General features: G+C 43.6%; 1 protein-coding gene across 44 annotated transcripts in view; it reads left to right on the top strand.

Annotated features, from left to right (window-relative positions):
* The window catches only part of COL13A1 (collagen type XIII alpha 1 chain), a gene marked incomplete at its 5' end in the record, with an annotated part of 85,221 nt that overhangs the window by 45,622 nt on the left and 25,015 nt on the right, over positions 1–14,584 (top strand). For 30 of the 44 annotated variants that reach the window (XM_081913117.1, XM_081913111.1, XM_081913108.1 and 27 more), the window contains 8 exons: positions 1,611–1,637; positions 2,156–2,218; positions 7,731–7,784; positions 8,806–8,892; positions 9,583–9,651; positions 12,318–12,341; positions 12,684–12,737; positions 14,470–14,514. In XM_081913117.1, the coding sequence (XP_081769243.1) occupies positions 1,611–1,637; positions 2,156–2,218; positions 7,731–7,784; positions 8,806–8,892; positions 9,583–9,651; positions 12,318–12,341; positions 12,684–12,737; positions 14,470–14,514 (423 nt within the window). The remainder of the gene's footprint in view (positions 1–1,610; positions 1,638–2,155; positions 2,219–7,730; positions 7,785–8,805; positions 8,893–9,582; positions 9,652–12,317; positions 12,342–12,683; positions 12,738–14,469; positions 14,515–14,584) is intronic. The other 14 variants (XM_081913139.1, XM_081913138.1, XM_081913137.1 and 11 more) reach the window with 2 other exon arrangements.

Genomic DNA, 14,584 nt, shown 5'->3' with positions numbered 1-14,584 from the left:
ATGTAGTAGAGATTATAATCCACTGGAGAGATCCTATGAGTACAAAGTTCCTTCATAGTAAAAAAAAAAAAAAAAGTGGCACTTAGTCAATAGTGCAAATGTTTAAGATAATGTCTGGTCAAAGGAAGTTCATAATGTGCATCCATCAGATTAATTAAATAGCCACAATGGCAGATTCTCATATCATGCACTATCCACCGGTGTTGTTGTTTTTTTTAAAAAAAGACCTAAAGCAGCTTTGATGTGCCAGCAAACCAGTGCTTAGAGTGGTGTACAAAAATATAGTACCACAGCCCACATGAGATGCTGGTGTTACAGAGACATTATAACACTGTTGCAAACAGAAACACAGATCAGAGTGGTTTCTTTTAAATGATCATAATATAACTTTTCTCGCAGACTAGTATGGAATCTAAACACATATAAAAAACTCTGTGAAACGCTTTTTTAATGTTTTGAAAAGAATATTGAATTTGCCATAGCTCACCATTGCCATCTAATGCCACATTTGTATAATATACTTTACAACACACGTTTTATTTGCAGCTGTATAGCTGAGTCCTAGGCCTGCCTTATCAGAGTAATTTTATAGCACTACCAAAATTCCTTTTAAAAGGTAGGTTATGTGCAGAGGGTAGAATTTTATATTTGTACTCTGCACTGAAGCAAATGTGACTTCCTCCTCCCTGGGAATTCTGTTGGTGAGGGCTGGGCCACCCAGAGCTCATCCACACTTCCATTTGTCCCATGATTTCTAGACACGGGTCTGAGAAGTTTTTTTCTTGTCCTGCCACTTTCTCCGGGAAAACCTGCAGTTTTTTTGTTGAATCAGAACAAATGGTATTTGGGTTTTCTGCAGATTGACGTTGGTTCCAATTCAGCAGTAAACCACAGGTTTTCTCAGGGAAAGTGGTGGGATGGAAGAAAAACCTCTTGGACCAAGAAATCATGGGATGAAGGGAAGTGTGGTTGAGCCCCCAGTGTCATTACCAGAGTTTCTCCAAGAGCAACACATTATTGTGCTCCATTCACTTCTATGGGAGAATGTAAAGAAGGACACTATGGCTCTGGTGGCCCAAATCAACATTGCTCCTATCTGCATAGTCATGGTTCTCTTTTTCCAAAGTTGCCTCCTTAGGACAATATTTGCAGGGCAAAATCTGCAAGCGAGGGAAGGCTTCAAATCCTTTCCCATCTACTGATTCTCCCCAGAAAATAGCCCTGACTGACATTTGCATTAGAAGGAAAACATCAGAACTCAATGTTTTCTTCATTAGTTCTGCCCTCAAACTTGAATATTAACAACTCTTGCCCATCTGTATTTCTGCAGATTCTGTTTTTGAGTCTTGAAATAAAATACTTTTGGTCCGTTTAAAGCTGGATAGAAAGTTGCATGAGTGAATTTCACATCAGTACACAGCTGTGTGAGACCTAGTGAAACCCATTAGACAGACGTAAATGCAAATTGAAATAAAGCTAAAGTGGGGCTTTGGCATGAGGTCTTCTTCAAAGAATGGTCACCTACTCTGCCTGTTAGTGCTGGAAGTAAAAGAATTGCCCCTCTCCTCTCTTCTTCTCTCAGTTTGTTTTTCCATCTTTTCCTAATGCAGGGTGAGCCAGGGATTCCAGGAGCAAAGGTATTGCACTTAAAGAAATGTCTGTTCTTAGTCTGCTTTGTCTATGTTTTATTTTAAGTCTCTTAAGGAGATCTGGTGTTATAATCAGGATGTGAGTATGTGAATACTTTGGTTAGTAGAGATGTTCCCTATTTTCCTCTCCCCTCCCCAGCAGGAAACAAGTGAAATTTCACCAGGGTCTGTAGAAGTTTCTATCTATCTATCTATGGAGCTACTATATCTTAGCTCTAGATCTCCTCCCCAAGCTTCAATAGAAGGGCTTCAGTAATGACCTACTTTACAGGGTTGTTGTGTAGATTACTGAGATTAGGTGTGTGAAGTGTTTTCACCACTTTAAAACTCTATATAAATCCTACTGATGTTGTTGTTGCTTTCAGCAACAAAAGTAGAAGTTTTAGCAAGTTTGCTGTTTCTTTTAGGTGTTTCAGGGTTTGGCTATGTTGTGCTTGGAGACTACCAGTCAAGCGTAACAGACATAATTCTCTGCCTCCCTTTTCTTACCCATCCTCCAAATAAAGGGAGACCGTGGAGTTGCAGGGAAGATGGGCCCCCCAGGTTTGCCAGGGAAAAGGGGGCAGAGGGTAGGACATTGTCAAATGCTTGAGCTTGGTTTGCTTATTTGTATTGTCCTTCCCCCAAACCTTGACCAGGTTGCTTTGAGCTGCATTTTCATGCTTGCCAAAGAATGCTTTTATCCTGTTTCTTACATGTGTGGAGTGTGCTGTGTATGCCCAAAACTAAACCCAGAATTTGAAGCACCCCTGTTCAGAATACTCAAACATCAGCCGTCTTCTGAAAGAGATGTGTTTATATATTGTGTCTGCTTTCACCCTTGGAATAACAAACAGGATAAGTATTGTGATGGGAGGACAGAACGATTTGGATGTATGCTGGGATGCCGGTTTATAAGAGGATGCAATTGCTGCTGACTTTGAAGATAGCAAAATCCATGCAACTGATTAGTATTAGCTCTGGCTGCAGCTTATTAACTCTTCACATTTCCCAACTTAATTTGAAAATAAAGCACTCCATTTAATGCCTTGTGTGCACTTTGAAATATAAGTGAACTCAACTTCTCCACTGCAGATCCAGATATTAGATGAAAATGGCCATCTGAGTAAACAATTTCCATCTGTACTCAAAAGTGTTATTGCCATGTCCATTTGCGTACCATGCAGACACAGAAAGCAGTTATATCTAGAACAGAAGCTGGCATCCTGAGAATCTCAGCTGTTGTGGTTTAACTTTGAAGGCTGTCTTGGTTGTAGAAAACAGTTGGAAAGGAAAATCAGACAGAGCTTTCAGCAGTCAGATAATCAGGTTTGCTCCACGCAGCTCTCAGTACTTCATTCTGCCCTACCACTTGGCTCATTCTTCCTCAATCTCTGTGCTCCCCTTCTGTTTCTCTTCCTTCCAAAGGCCTATTGCCATAAAAAGAACTGCCCTTGTTTACTTTCAGACCTGCTTTATACATCATGCTTGCACATGCAATATTAGTGATGCCCTTCCCATTAAGCAATATGTCGCTCATATGGTTCATACCCATGTGATGCAGCCGTCAAGCAGAAATTTACAAAAATGGGCTCTCACTGGGGTACATGGAATGGTTTCAGAATAAATGGTCTCAAGATAGCCTTCCATACAGCTGGTGCTATTACAAATCAGTGTGATCAATATTATTTAAATCATGTTTCCTATTTTGAAATCCAGACATTTCTTGAGCAAAAATGCATTCTGGCCAGCTCAGATAATTAGAACAGACTGGGTTGCATTTCCCTAAGGATGGGATTACAGTCTCTGGAGTTCACAGTCTGGTGCTGCTGATTGATGAAGCACTGTCACTGGAACTGGTAGATCGGCTGCAATCCCTGCTAGATTGTCCAGCCACAATTATTGGTGCTCTGGTAACATTTAGTGTGGACTCGTGAAATGCATTCTGTGTGATATATCCTTTGAAGACCTTGGAAACTTCCATTAGTACAAAACACAGCAGCTACAGTGTATTAGCTATAGAGACTGCCTCTAACCAGTTCTTAAATAACTATAATAGTTGCTGCTTCTTTTCTAGGCACATTTGAAAGTGCTGGCTATTGCCTGGATAACTTGGTGTCTGTTACTTAAAGGACTACTGGTACTCTCTCCCACTTGATTCTACCCAAAATGCAAGGTCTTCCCTCAAGGCCTTTGTTTGGATCCCACAACCATCTGACCTTGTATTTACAATGTCTTTATTGGACTAGCTACCCCACCACTCATTATAAAGTGTTTTTGGCAGCAAATTCCTTTGCTTATTTCCCAGGCATTTCGGTGTGTTGAATAGCTGATTTAAATTGCGTTTTGAAGTCTGGTTTGGGTTTTTGGGGATGGATGCTGCTGTTTCTGTGTTTTACATTGTTTTGATGTTGAATTTTTGTGTTGTTTTTGTTTGTTCTTTTAACTGCACACAGCCTTTGGGGCGTAAGCCAAAGGTGGCTCATAAAAAGATCAAAATGAATTTGTTTGCAACTGAATGCTGCTTTTATGTAATGCAAAGGCACAACTCAAAATGTTTGGCCATTCAGCCCACAGACCCTTTTGTACTATGGAGTAGTCCTTATAGCTGAAGCATGAGCGATGTAGTTAGCCACTAGGGCACCTGGGGCGGCATGCGTGCCTGCACCCAGGGACAAGGAAGCCACCCACTGGGTGGGGTTTAGCTGGGGCAGGCTGCCACCTCTCCCTCATCTGTAGGGCGGCTGAGGGGGGAGGCAGCAGGTAGCTGCAAGCTCCACACTGCCATTTTAGGAGTGCGGAGCCTGCAGATGCATCAGCCACCATGTCACTCCCAGGAGAAATGCGTGGCTTGGGCGCACTGCAGGCCCTGCGGTAAGTGCCGTCCCCCGCGGTGTGGCATATGGTTAAAGTGGTTTCCCCGCTTCTTTTCCAGGGAATAATAATAATAATAATAATAATAATAATAATAATAATTTATTATTTATACCCCGCCCATCTGGCTGAGTTTCCCCAGCCACTCTGGGCGGCTCCCAATCAGTGTTAAAAACAGTACAGCATTACATATTAAAAGCTTCCCTGAACAGGGCTGCCTTAAGATGTTTTCTGAATGTCAGGTAATTCTTTATCTCTTTGACATCTGATGGGAGGGCGTTCCACAGGGCGGGCGCCACTACTGAGAAGGCCCTCTGTCTGGTTCCCTGTAGCCTCACTTCTCGCAATGACGGAACCGCCAGAAGGCCCTCGGCACTGGATCTCAGTGTCCGGGCTGAACGATGGGGGTGGAGACGCTCCTTCAGGTATACAGGACCGAGGCCGTTTAGGGCTTTAAAGGTCAGCACCAACACTTTGAATCGTGCTCGGAAACGTACTGGGAGCCAGTGCAGATCTCTCAGAACCGGTGTTATGTGGTCCCGGCGGCCACTCCCAGTCACCAGTCTAGCTGCCGCATTCTGGATTAATTGCAGTTTCCGGGTCACCTTCAAAGGTAGCCCCACGTAGAGCGCGTTGCAGTAGTCCAAGCGTGAGATAACTAGAGCATGCACCACTCTGGCGAGACAGTCCGCGGGGAGGTAGGGTCTTAGCCTGCGTACCAGGTGGAGCTGGTAGACAGCTGCCCGGGACACAGAGTTAACCTGCGCCTCCATGGACAGCTGTGAGTCCAAAATGACTCCCAGGCTGCGCACCTGGTCCTTCAGGGGCACAGTTACCCCATTCAGGACCAGGGAATCCTCCACACCTGCCCGCCTCCTGTCCCCCAAAAACAGTACTTCTGTCTTGTCAGGATTCAACCTCAATCTGTTAGCCGCCATCCAACCTCCAACCGCCTCCAGGCACTCACACAGGACCTTCACCGCCTTCGCTGGTTCTGATTTAAAGGAGAGTTAGAGCTGGGTGTCATCTGCATACTGATGAACACCCAGTCCAAACCCCCTGATGATCTCTCCCAGCGGCTTCATATAGATATTAAAAAGCATGGGGGAGAGGACAGAACCCTGAGGCACCCCACAAGTGAGAGCCCAGGGGTCTGAACACTCACCCCCCACCACCACTTTCTGGACACGGCCCAGGAGGAAGGAGCGGAACCACTGTATGACAGTGCCCCCAGCTCCCAGCCCCTCTAGACGGTCCAGAAGGATGTTATGGTCGATGGTGTCAAAGGCCGCTGAGAGATCCAGCAGAACTAGGAAACAGCTCTCACCTTTGTCCCTAGCCCGCCGGAGATCATCAACCAGCGCGACCAAGGCAGTTTCAGTCCCATGGTGAGGCCTGAATCCTGATTGGAAGGGATCCAAATGGTCCGTTTCCTCCAGGCGTGCTTGGAGTTGTTCAGCAACCACCCGCTCAATCACCTTGCCCAAGAATGGCAGATTTGAGACTGGGCGATAGTTGGCCAAATTGGCCGGGTCTAAAGATGTTTTTTTAAGAAGCGGTTTAATGACCGCCTCTTTCAGCGGGTCTGGGAAGGCTCCCTCACAGAGGGAAGCATTCACCACCCCGCAGAGCCCATCGCCCAGCGCTTCCCGGCTCGCTTTTATCAGCCAGGATGGGCAAGGATCAAGGAGACAGGTGGTCAGTTTCACTCGTCCAAGCAGCCTGTCCACATCCTCGGAGGTAACAGATTGGAATTGATCCCATATAACAGGACCAGACAGAACTCTAGCACTCTCCCGCCCTGGCCCTGCTCCCACGGTGGAGTCTACCTCCTTCTGAATCTGAGCGATTTTATCTGCAAAAAACTTTGCAAAAGCATTGCAGGAGATCTTGGGGTCCCTACCAGGCCCCGGTGGTACAGGTGGTTCCGATAAACTGCGAACCACCTGAAAAAGTCTCCTGCTGCTGTTTTCTGCAGATGCAATGGAGGCGGCGAAGAAGAGCAAGGAAAACTTGCTCTTTAGCTCTAAGTTAAGCAAACATCTATCTGGAAAAAGCCTGAATTGCTCGTTAGCTCAAAGTGGGACAAGAGGAAGTGTGCTAAGTTTGGGTTGCAACAGGTGGCCAGAACTTTCCTGAAACTAGGTGTCAGGGAACTGCCATCAGCTCAGAGGCAAGAGGTGGAAGGGCAGTTGGGTTACAGGGAGCCTCCAAAGATTGTGAGAAGCAGCACTTCCTTCACAGAGGAGGAAAGCCACGCCTCCAGTGGGGAAAGGGTGCAGGGCTCGGAGTATGCAAGGGAGAGACACTGCACCGAGCATGAACAAAGCGGGGGGAAGGCAGGTCCCTCTCTGCCCACGCCCTCTTTGCGCAGTCGGTTTACACGCAGAGAGGGGAGGCATAGGGTGGGGGTCAAAAGACTACTCTGTTGGGGAAAGTTTAATGACCGCCCACTCCCAGATTCTGCTAGTGAGTGAGCAGACATGGAATTGAGTCGATCTGCATTGTGAACGTTTTGGACAGATAATAAAGCCTTGAAAAGACCAATGGGGAGTCTTGCCTGTTTGCTCTTGAGCAACCATGCCAGCACACATAACGCTAGGGATGATAATGGTGTTTCTGTGTTAGATAACTGAAGTGGGAACACCCATATTGTTTGTTTTATCAAGCTTAGGTACTTGGGCATAACACAAGGGTATAAACCATCCATATGGGCACTGTAGATGATCTTGGACATATACAGGATTGCATCACCTTGATTCTGGTACCTGTGACGCACCTGCCAGTTCCTGGCCCCCAATATCAAACCATCAGATAAATGATTGTCCTGTGAAGATGGTTCTTCACAAGATGTTTGTGAAATGCAGCCTTTCAAAACTGGAAAGTTCATTAGAAAGTGATTAGTTTTGAGAGATTGTTTCATTTTAAACCATGTTCTTTGAAAGAGAGAAACTTCTTGTAGCCAGAACTTTTTTTAAAAAGAAAACCAACCTATATATATATGGGTGTGTGTAAAAGAAAATGGACACATGGTCATGCTGTGATATAGAATCAAAAGGCAAACGATGGTTCTTCAGAAGGAAAACTAGCAAAGGAACACGAATAAAGCTGTAGACATACTTGCCATGTTGTGTCCATAGATAGATTTACCGCCATTCAGCTGATCCTAGTGCAGATTAAACCAATAATTGCAGTAGGTATCCAACCATGTGTATATTTCACCAACAGGGCGAGAAAGGAAAACCTGGTGATCCGGGACCTCCTGGAACCGTAGGACAAAAGGTTTGTTTTGTAACCTGGGAAGGGGATGTGGTAACAGGTATATATTCTCTATTTGCTTGCACAGAAACATTCAGGGAACAGGGCACCTCCCAGCATGCATCTTTATGCTTCCATAAAAACAGCAAATAATCTGACTGGAGAAAAATATTTCACTGGTCAGATCTTTGTACATTTGTTTTTTAAAAACGTTTATAGGCCACACTTTCATATTAAATATCCACAGACTGAAATCACACTATTACAGTAAAAACGTCAACACATCAGTGATAGCTGGTTGGCAAAGGACTTCAGAAAGGATTTCAAAGACCTGTTTGAATAATTCAGTGGTTGTGTTTTCCCCAGAAGATCCCTAAAAGCAAACTTCTACAGTGGTACCTCAGTTTAAGAACAGCCCTGTTTACAAACTATTCAGTTTACGAACTCTGAAAAACTGGAAGTAGTGTCCCAGTTTGCAAACTTTACCTCGGTCTAAGAATGGTGGAAGGGCACTGGCGGCGGGAGGCCTCATTAGGGAAAGTGTGCCTCGGTTTAAGAATGGTTTTGGTTTAAGAATGGACTTCCAGAACGGATTAAGTTTGTAAACCAAGGTACCACTGTATTGGCATGGAGTTCCAAGGGAACTAACCACATTAAGGGCTTGGAAAGGCGGGCCAAATCTCAGAGTCATGTGGGACCAGCAACAGTGGCCCATCAGAAGAGCTACATCTTAGTCAGCGTTCCAGACCCAATGAACGTGATTAATACTCATTGATCTGTTTTGCTCCCTCCCCCATTCGGTTTTATATTTCCTAAATACTGGTTGGCTTCTCCAGATCCATAGGTTTCTCCTCCTCCTGTGTGGATGGTGCTGGTTTTGCTAACTGGTTTCACAATTAGTATATGTAATGTCAGCAGTCAACTGACTAAGGGGTATTAGCAGCAATACATTCTCATTTATCACTTCCTCCCCTTCACTCGTTCAGAAAAAGCCTTGTTATAGAAATACAGGCATTTGACCACTGTTCTTTATTTGTATATCTAGGGAGATAAGGGAGATTCTGACAATGCACTTGGAGGAGGTAAAGGGGAACCTGGACCCCCTGGTTTACCTGGACCTCCAGGACCAAAGGTGAGTAAATTCTCCTTGCTCTTTTATATACATACTGGGGCTACATCTGTGTTTGGGTTGCTCACCAGCTCCACCTACTTCCCAATCCCTGGAGACTTTGCCAACCCTCTTATATTCCCCACCACACAAGAAAAAGCCCCTGACTCCTTACAGTTCAACAAAGCCCCTTTTCCTTGCAGCTCACTACCCACCCCTCCTTACACTGCAGGAGCGGCCCTTGAAGAGGGTAAGGTGGAGGGGAGTGGCAGTGGCAGCAAAACAGGACTACGGAGCAATTGCTGGGGAGCTGCACCAGTCTGTACTGAATGTTCCTCTGTGGCTCACCTGCCCACCTGGGCCACTTCTTTCCTCCACCTTGCCCTCTTCCACTAAGGGGTGGTTTGTGTGTTTTTGGCAAGCTGTCAACCCACTGTAGTTTGCAGCGCCACCTGTCCTTGGCCAGATGAACCACAGCTTGATAACATCTTTAAGCAAATATAGTAGAGAAAGATATACCTACTGAAGACTATTCCAGAGTGGGTTAGAATCTGACTATATGTGCACTTATAACTGCACTACGCGGTTTTTCTGTGAAGCGTGTCCTTTTCTTTGGGGCTTTCTATTCAAGATACTGGAATACTTTCAAGCACTGAAGTATCTCTAATCTAGATAGAAACTCTGGTTTCTAACCACCTGTGTACTATTTTTCAGGGTCCCAAGGGTGAACCAGGAAAAAATGAAATGGTAGATTACAATGGCAATATCAATGAAGCTTTACAGGTAATATGTTTGTTTTATGGTGGTTTTTTTTTTTTTTTTGAAGAGTAACAGGTTGTTTCATGCTGATTTAGCTGCAACAAGTGATCATCTCATATAGCAGGCATGTCCAAAGTCTGTTTCGGGGGCCTAATCTGGTCCGCCGGTCGATTTAATCCGGGCCCTGGGTAAAATCCTAAAAAAAAGCTCAGCAACTTCAATCCTATAAAAAGCTCAACAACTGTGGTCAGCCCTCATGCATGTTTACTTCATCAAATCTGGCCCTCTTTGAAAAAAGTTTGGGCACCCTGTCATACAGTTAATTGCTACCTCTGTAGAAGTTATAGTATGGAGACTTGGGTATTATATTTATGTATACAAATTATTGTAATCATAGCCAGTGATTGAGCAGCACTGGATCATGATGTGGAGATCATTCATGTTTAGGACTACTCAGATTTTAGAATGTGCAGGGGATTCTGGTGAAGTCACCTATTGAAGATCGTAGGATTAGTTTGCAATCTCCTTGTTCCACTGCATGCAAAACAGCATCTTTTACCTAAAGTAGATCAGCAAAAGTGTGGCATTCCTCTGGAATATGCATAAAGAATCCCAACCACTGCATGAACAGAAGTCCTACTTTGGGGAGTGTTAGCAAACTCCAACTCACTGGACAAAGCTGAAGGGCCTATTATGGCATGCAAAAACATTATGCCTTGGAAAAAGGTAATGCAGCCACCATGAACCAATAAAAAGATTTTTGAGTGACATTTAGACTTTACGGTGAAGCGGGCTTCAGTATAAAATCATTGAGATGTCCACTAAGGGCCAAACTACATGTGGCACTAAACACCATACTGTATTAGTAGGTCTAGCTTATTTTGGATTTTCTTTTGATGTTCGGAGCTGATATCCATACCTTAACACTGTTGGTAAATTTCAAGCCAAAATATACATGATGCTAAACAGGTCACTACGAGTTTTGTGAATCTTTTTAAATACCAGGCATGAGAGGCCCTGAACAAAATCAGAACTGTGGCTCATAGAGAGAGTTTTTATTTCCCTGCCATGATTCCAATTAAAATCACCCCCGCAGTTGCTGTTAACCCCAGGAGCAAAACTTCCATTGCTATGTGGAGGTAATTCTCTTTGAAACCATGATGGGATAGAACAGGTTATTCTCTTGGGCCTGTGGAGCTAATGTCAGTGATAGGGAACCAACATTTGCTTATTTAGTTTTTAAAAGATTGGTTTAATTTGTAGTGATGCATTTAGCATCACAGGTTTTTTTGGCCCTAAGCTTACGGACATCACAAGGAATGTTTAGGAAGCTATGGATCTTGGTCCTTTTCTAAAAATATGCCAGACCTACATCTCTGAATGCAAGATATGGAGATGACCAAAGACTGTCTGAATCTCCAAGACCACAGAATATCTGAGTCGAAGGAGGGACAAGACATTGTCCGTTTCTCATATCTAATACCTGAGAAGGTCTGCTTAGCTCCAGCAAGATGTTAGTCTCATTTGCCTTCAGACTGTACACTGCGGTGCTATTCAGCATGTTTCTCAGTATTCTTACTTCTGCACTCCATGATCTCTTTTATACCCTACCAATAGGCTGTCAGCTAGGACAAAGAGGACATTAATTCAAAGTGCAATATTATATAATATGCCTGAATAGCTCTTGCCAGCAGATCACTTTTTGCAAGAGTTGTGCAGACATAGCAGTAGTAATAAGATAGTTCCCCACCTGCCAGATTAATGCTGCAGATGTTTCAGATTTGTTACCTAGCTACAACAGATGTTTATAAACCCATTAGGCAGTAGGAATCAGTAAAGAACTTCTTGCAATACTTATATTTTGAATAAGAGCTTAACTCTCTGAAATGGGTTTTTCCCCCTAATGAAGATTTCTTGTCTGCTTAATAAATTCCATTTTGTACCTCATATTAACCTATTCTTTTCTGGTCTTTACCATGGGAGTTCAAGCTATTTCTGTGCACCAAAAATAGGCAAGTAAACTGATGGCTTCAATGCAGCCTGATGATTGATGATGGGTGGGAGCAGTGTACACTAATCAGTAGTATGGCTGTCTAAAGTATTGAACTATAAAATGACCACTTGAAGGGCTGTAGAAACCAGGTCTATAGTGTATGTACAGGGAGAGCTGTATGGAAATTGCTTGTTTGGGGAGAAATGGTTTTGAATTTCAAGGTACTGAAGTAGTGCTTGTTTCAGATTAGGAATGCCAACTTGGATGCTTTCTTCTATGCATCTGTAACGGCTGATCAACTTGGACATTCGTAAACATATAGGGTGGTATATCCAGTTGTGGTGCCCTGCTTGTGCACTGAGTTCCACTTCTGTATACAGGATTCCCTGTTCCCATTGATGCCCCTCTTCATCTGATTCGGAGGGCTGGGAGGCCCTCTGCAAGGAGGGGAGGGGAAGAGGAAGTCTTTTGCTGGGTTGAATCTTGCCCATATTATGAAGATGCTGTAAAGCTGCTGTTCTCCCTAAAGAAAAATTACAGTGTAAAAACTATTTTGAAATTCCAGAATGGAAATAAAACCTACATAACATTTCATGCAACGTGTGGTTAATCGTTTAAGCATTTGTTTGGAGGTGAAAGGAGGAGAGTTGCTTCTTCAAGAAGAAACTTTAATATATATATTTTTTGTTTTTTCCAGGAGATACGAACCTTGGCTCTTATGGTGAGTCACCTTTCCTCCTATATGCAGTGGGGTTTATAAACAAAGTTCTGTTACATAAAAGGGGTAGAATCAGCAACCGGTGGAAGATGCCTAGGAGGTCATCAGGTCCAACCAGTGCGCAGGATCAGCAAAGCAAGATGCTGCTGCAGCATCTCTGACAGATGGCTGTCCATCATCCTCTGCTTAAGTACCACAAGCAAAGGAAGAGCCCACCACTGCCCAAGCCAGCCTGGTTCACTGTCAAAGAGCTCTTAGCATTAAGAAGTATCTACTTTTGCAATGTTTTCATTTTTAAAGGAAGAAAGCAAGCTATTTTGTAAGCATGAGTTTTTCTTTCATCAGGGACCTCCTGGACTACCTGGTGTCGCAGGTCCTCCAGGACTACCTGGACAGAAGGTAAGAGTCACAATCTGAGAATCCTTAAAAATGACTAGGGCATGATCTAGAAAAAAACAAAACAAAAACACTTTAAGGCCCATAAGGTTTCAATGCAATAGATACCTACACATGCTTCTTTCTCTCATTTAAATTCAAAAATGCTGAACTTGTGATTATGCTCCAAGCTTACTAATAATTAGGACCTTGCAATCCAATCCTATATTTGTTGTTGTTTAGTCCTTTGTGTCCGACTCTTCATGACTCGGACACAACTAAGCAACTAAAGAACAACAAATATAGGATCTACTCAAAAACAAGCCCTGTTCAATGGAACTTACTCCTGGGTAACTGAAAAAGATCGTGTATAAGCATGAATGTACTACATGACCAGTAGAGTTATTTTCCCTGTATATCCTCATCACTCCATAATGAAAAGGCAGCTGTAAACTTTTCTTCCTACTCATTATATCTCACATTTTATAACTGCAGAATAATAAAACCTAGTTTTAGTGGTGGTGCTGTGCATTCCATTACTAAGGGGAAATGTTCTATAAATGAAAGTATGCCTGGATAATGTCTGAGACAAGAAACTTCTTTTTCAGTCACCTTGTTTTAGTCAACTGCACTCTAAAGACTTTTCTGCACATTACATTTTACCCCCTGATTGCTATACCTGAGGCAAGTGCATGTTAGGTACAAGCCAGATAGATGACACACCTGGTTGTAAATTAATTTACCACAGACAATTTGCTTTAAAAAAAATAAATGTATGTCCATCCTTAAGCATAATTTAAAACCTGGTTTTGTGTCTAATGATTGTGCTGCATCTATGCTATGGCAGGGAATTACTTCATTCTCAGTAGCCATAAAGGAAACATTACACAAACCTGGGGGATGAATTTCAATTGTGTGTATAGTGGACGCTAGGTACATACACACTATGAAATACATTCAAAGCACATTTACCCCCTCAAGGAATTTAGGGTAAACTACAGCACCCAGAATTATTTGAGGGAAAGTAGTATGTACACAGGCATCAGCACAGCTGGGGGAACAGGCTGCATTTTCCCCTGATATTCCCATCTTGGAAAACCTTTTCCCCAAGCTTGGCTCTTGTGTGAATCCCTCTGTGGTGTGGGAGTTCTAGGGCACTGCTATCGTTAAGTGAATAGGACTGCCAGGTTGTTGGATGGAAATATCCCAGTCCATGCAGAAGACAACCCAGGCTTCCCCACAAGTTCCCCTCTTAGTGTTGCCCATCCTCCCAACCTCCCTCCTGTTCTCCACTTGTCATAATAAGCAGACTCTAGATCTACTGCAAGAAATACAGGTGCCAGAAATGAGTGGAACAAGCGTAAGTGCTCATGGCTCCTTCATGCTCCCTGCATTAGGGAATTTTAATGTGCAGTGTAGATTTCCAGGTTGCAGTCTCACAGTGTTCTGTAGCCACTGACTATGCTCAATCCTCATTGGATTGTTTGGTATTTTCCCGCACCTTAAGGTTTGTATCTAAAGGTTTTTATTATTATTATTATGCAACCCTTGGAACTCCCCCACCAAGCCTGCTGATACCACTCTCTTTTGCCTGGATTTTGCCATGCACCTGGACACTGAAGTTTGCTGTAATTGCCTATGATTCCTCTACCTGCAGAGTTGTTTTTTGTCGCTTCCCATGCTCAACACATAAAGAGGTGAAATAGCCCTTCATATATATACATTTTTAAAATCTCCATTGGTTTCTGCATCTTAGGGTGAAATTGGCCTGCCTGGTCCTCCCGGACATGATGGAGAAAAGGTAAGGGCTAGGTAATGGGAGTGTATTAATTTGGCTGGCCTTTCAAGCACGAAAATAGATGGGTCAGTTT

This window comes from Podarcis melisellensis (genome assembly GCF_964234715.1).
Source record: "Podarcis melisellensis genome assembly, chromosome: 5".
NCBI lineage: Eukaryota > Metazoa > Chordata > Lepidosauria > Squamata > Lacertidae > Podarcis > Podarcis melisellensis.
Note: the sequence above shows the minus strand (reverse complement) of the source record. Positions and strands in the feature narration are given on the sequence as shown.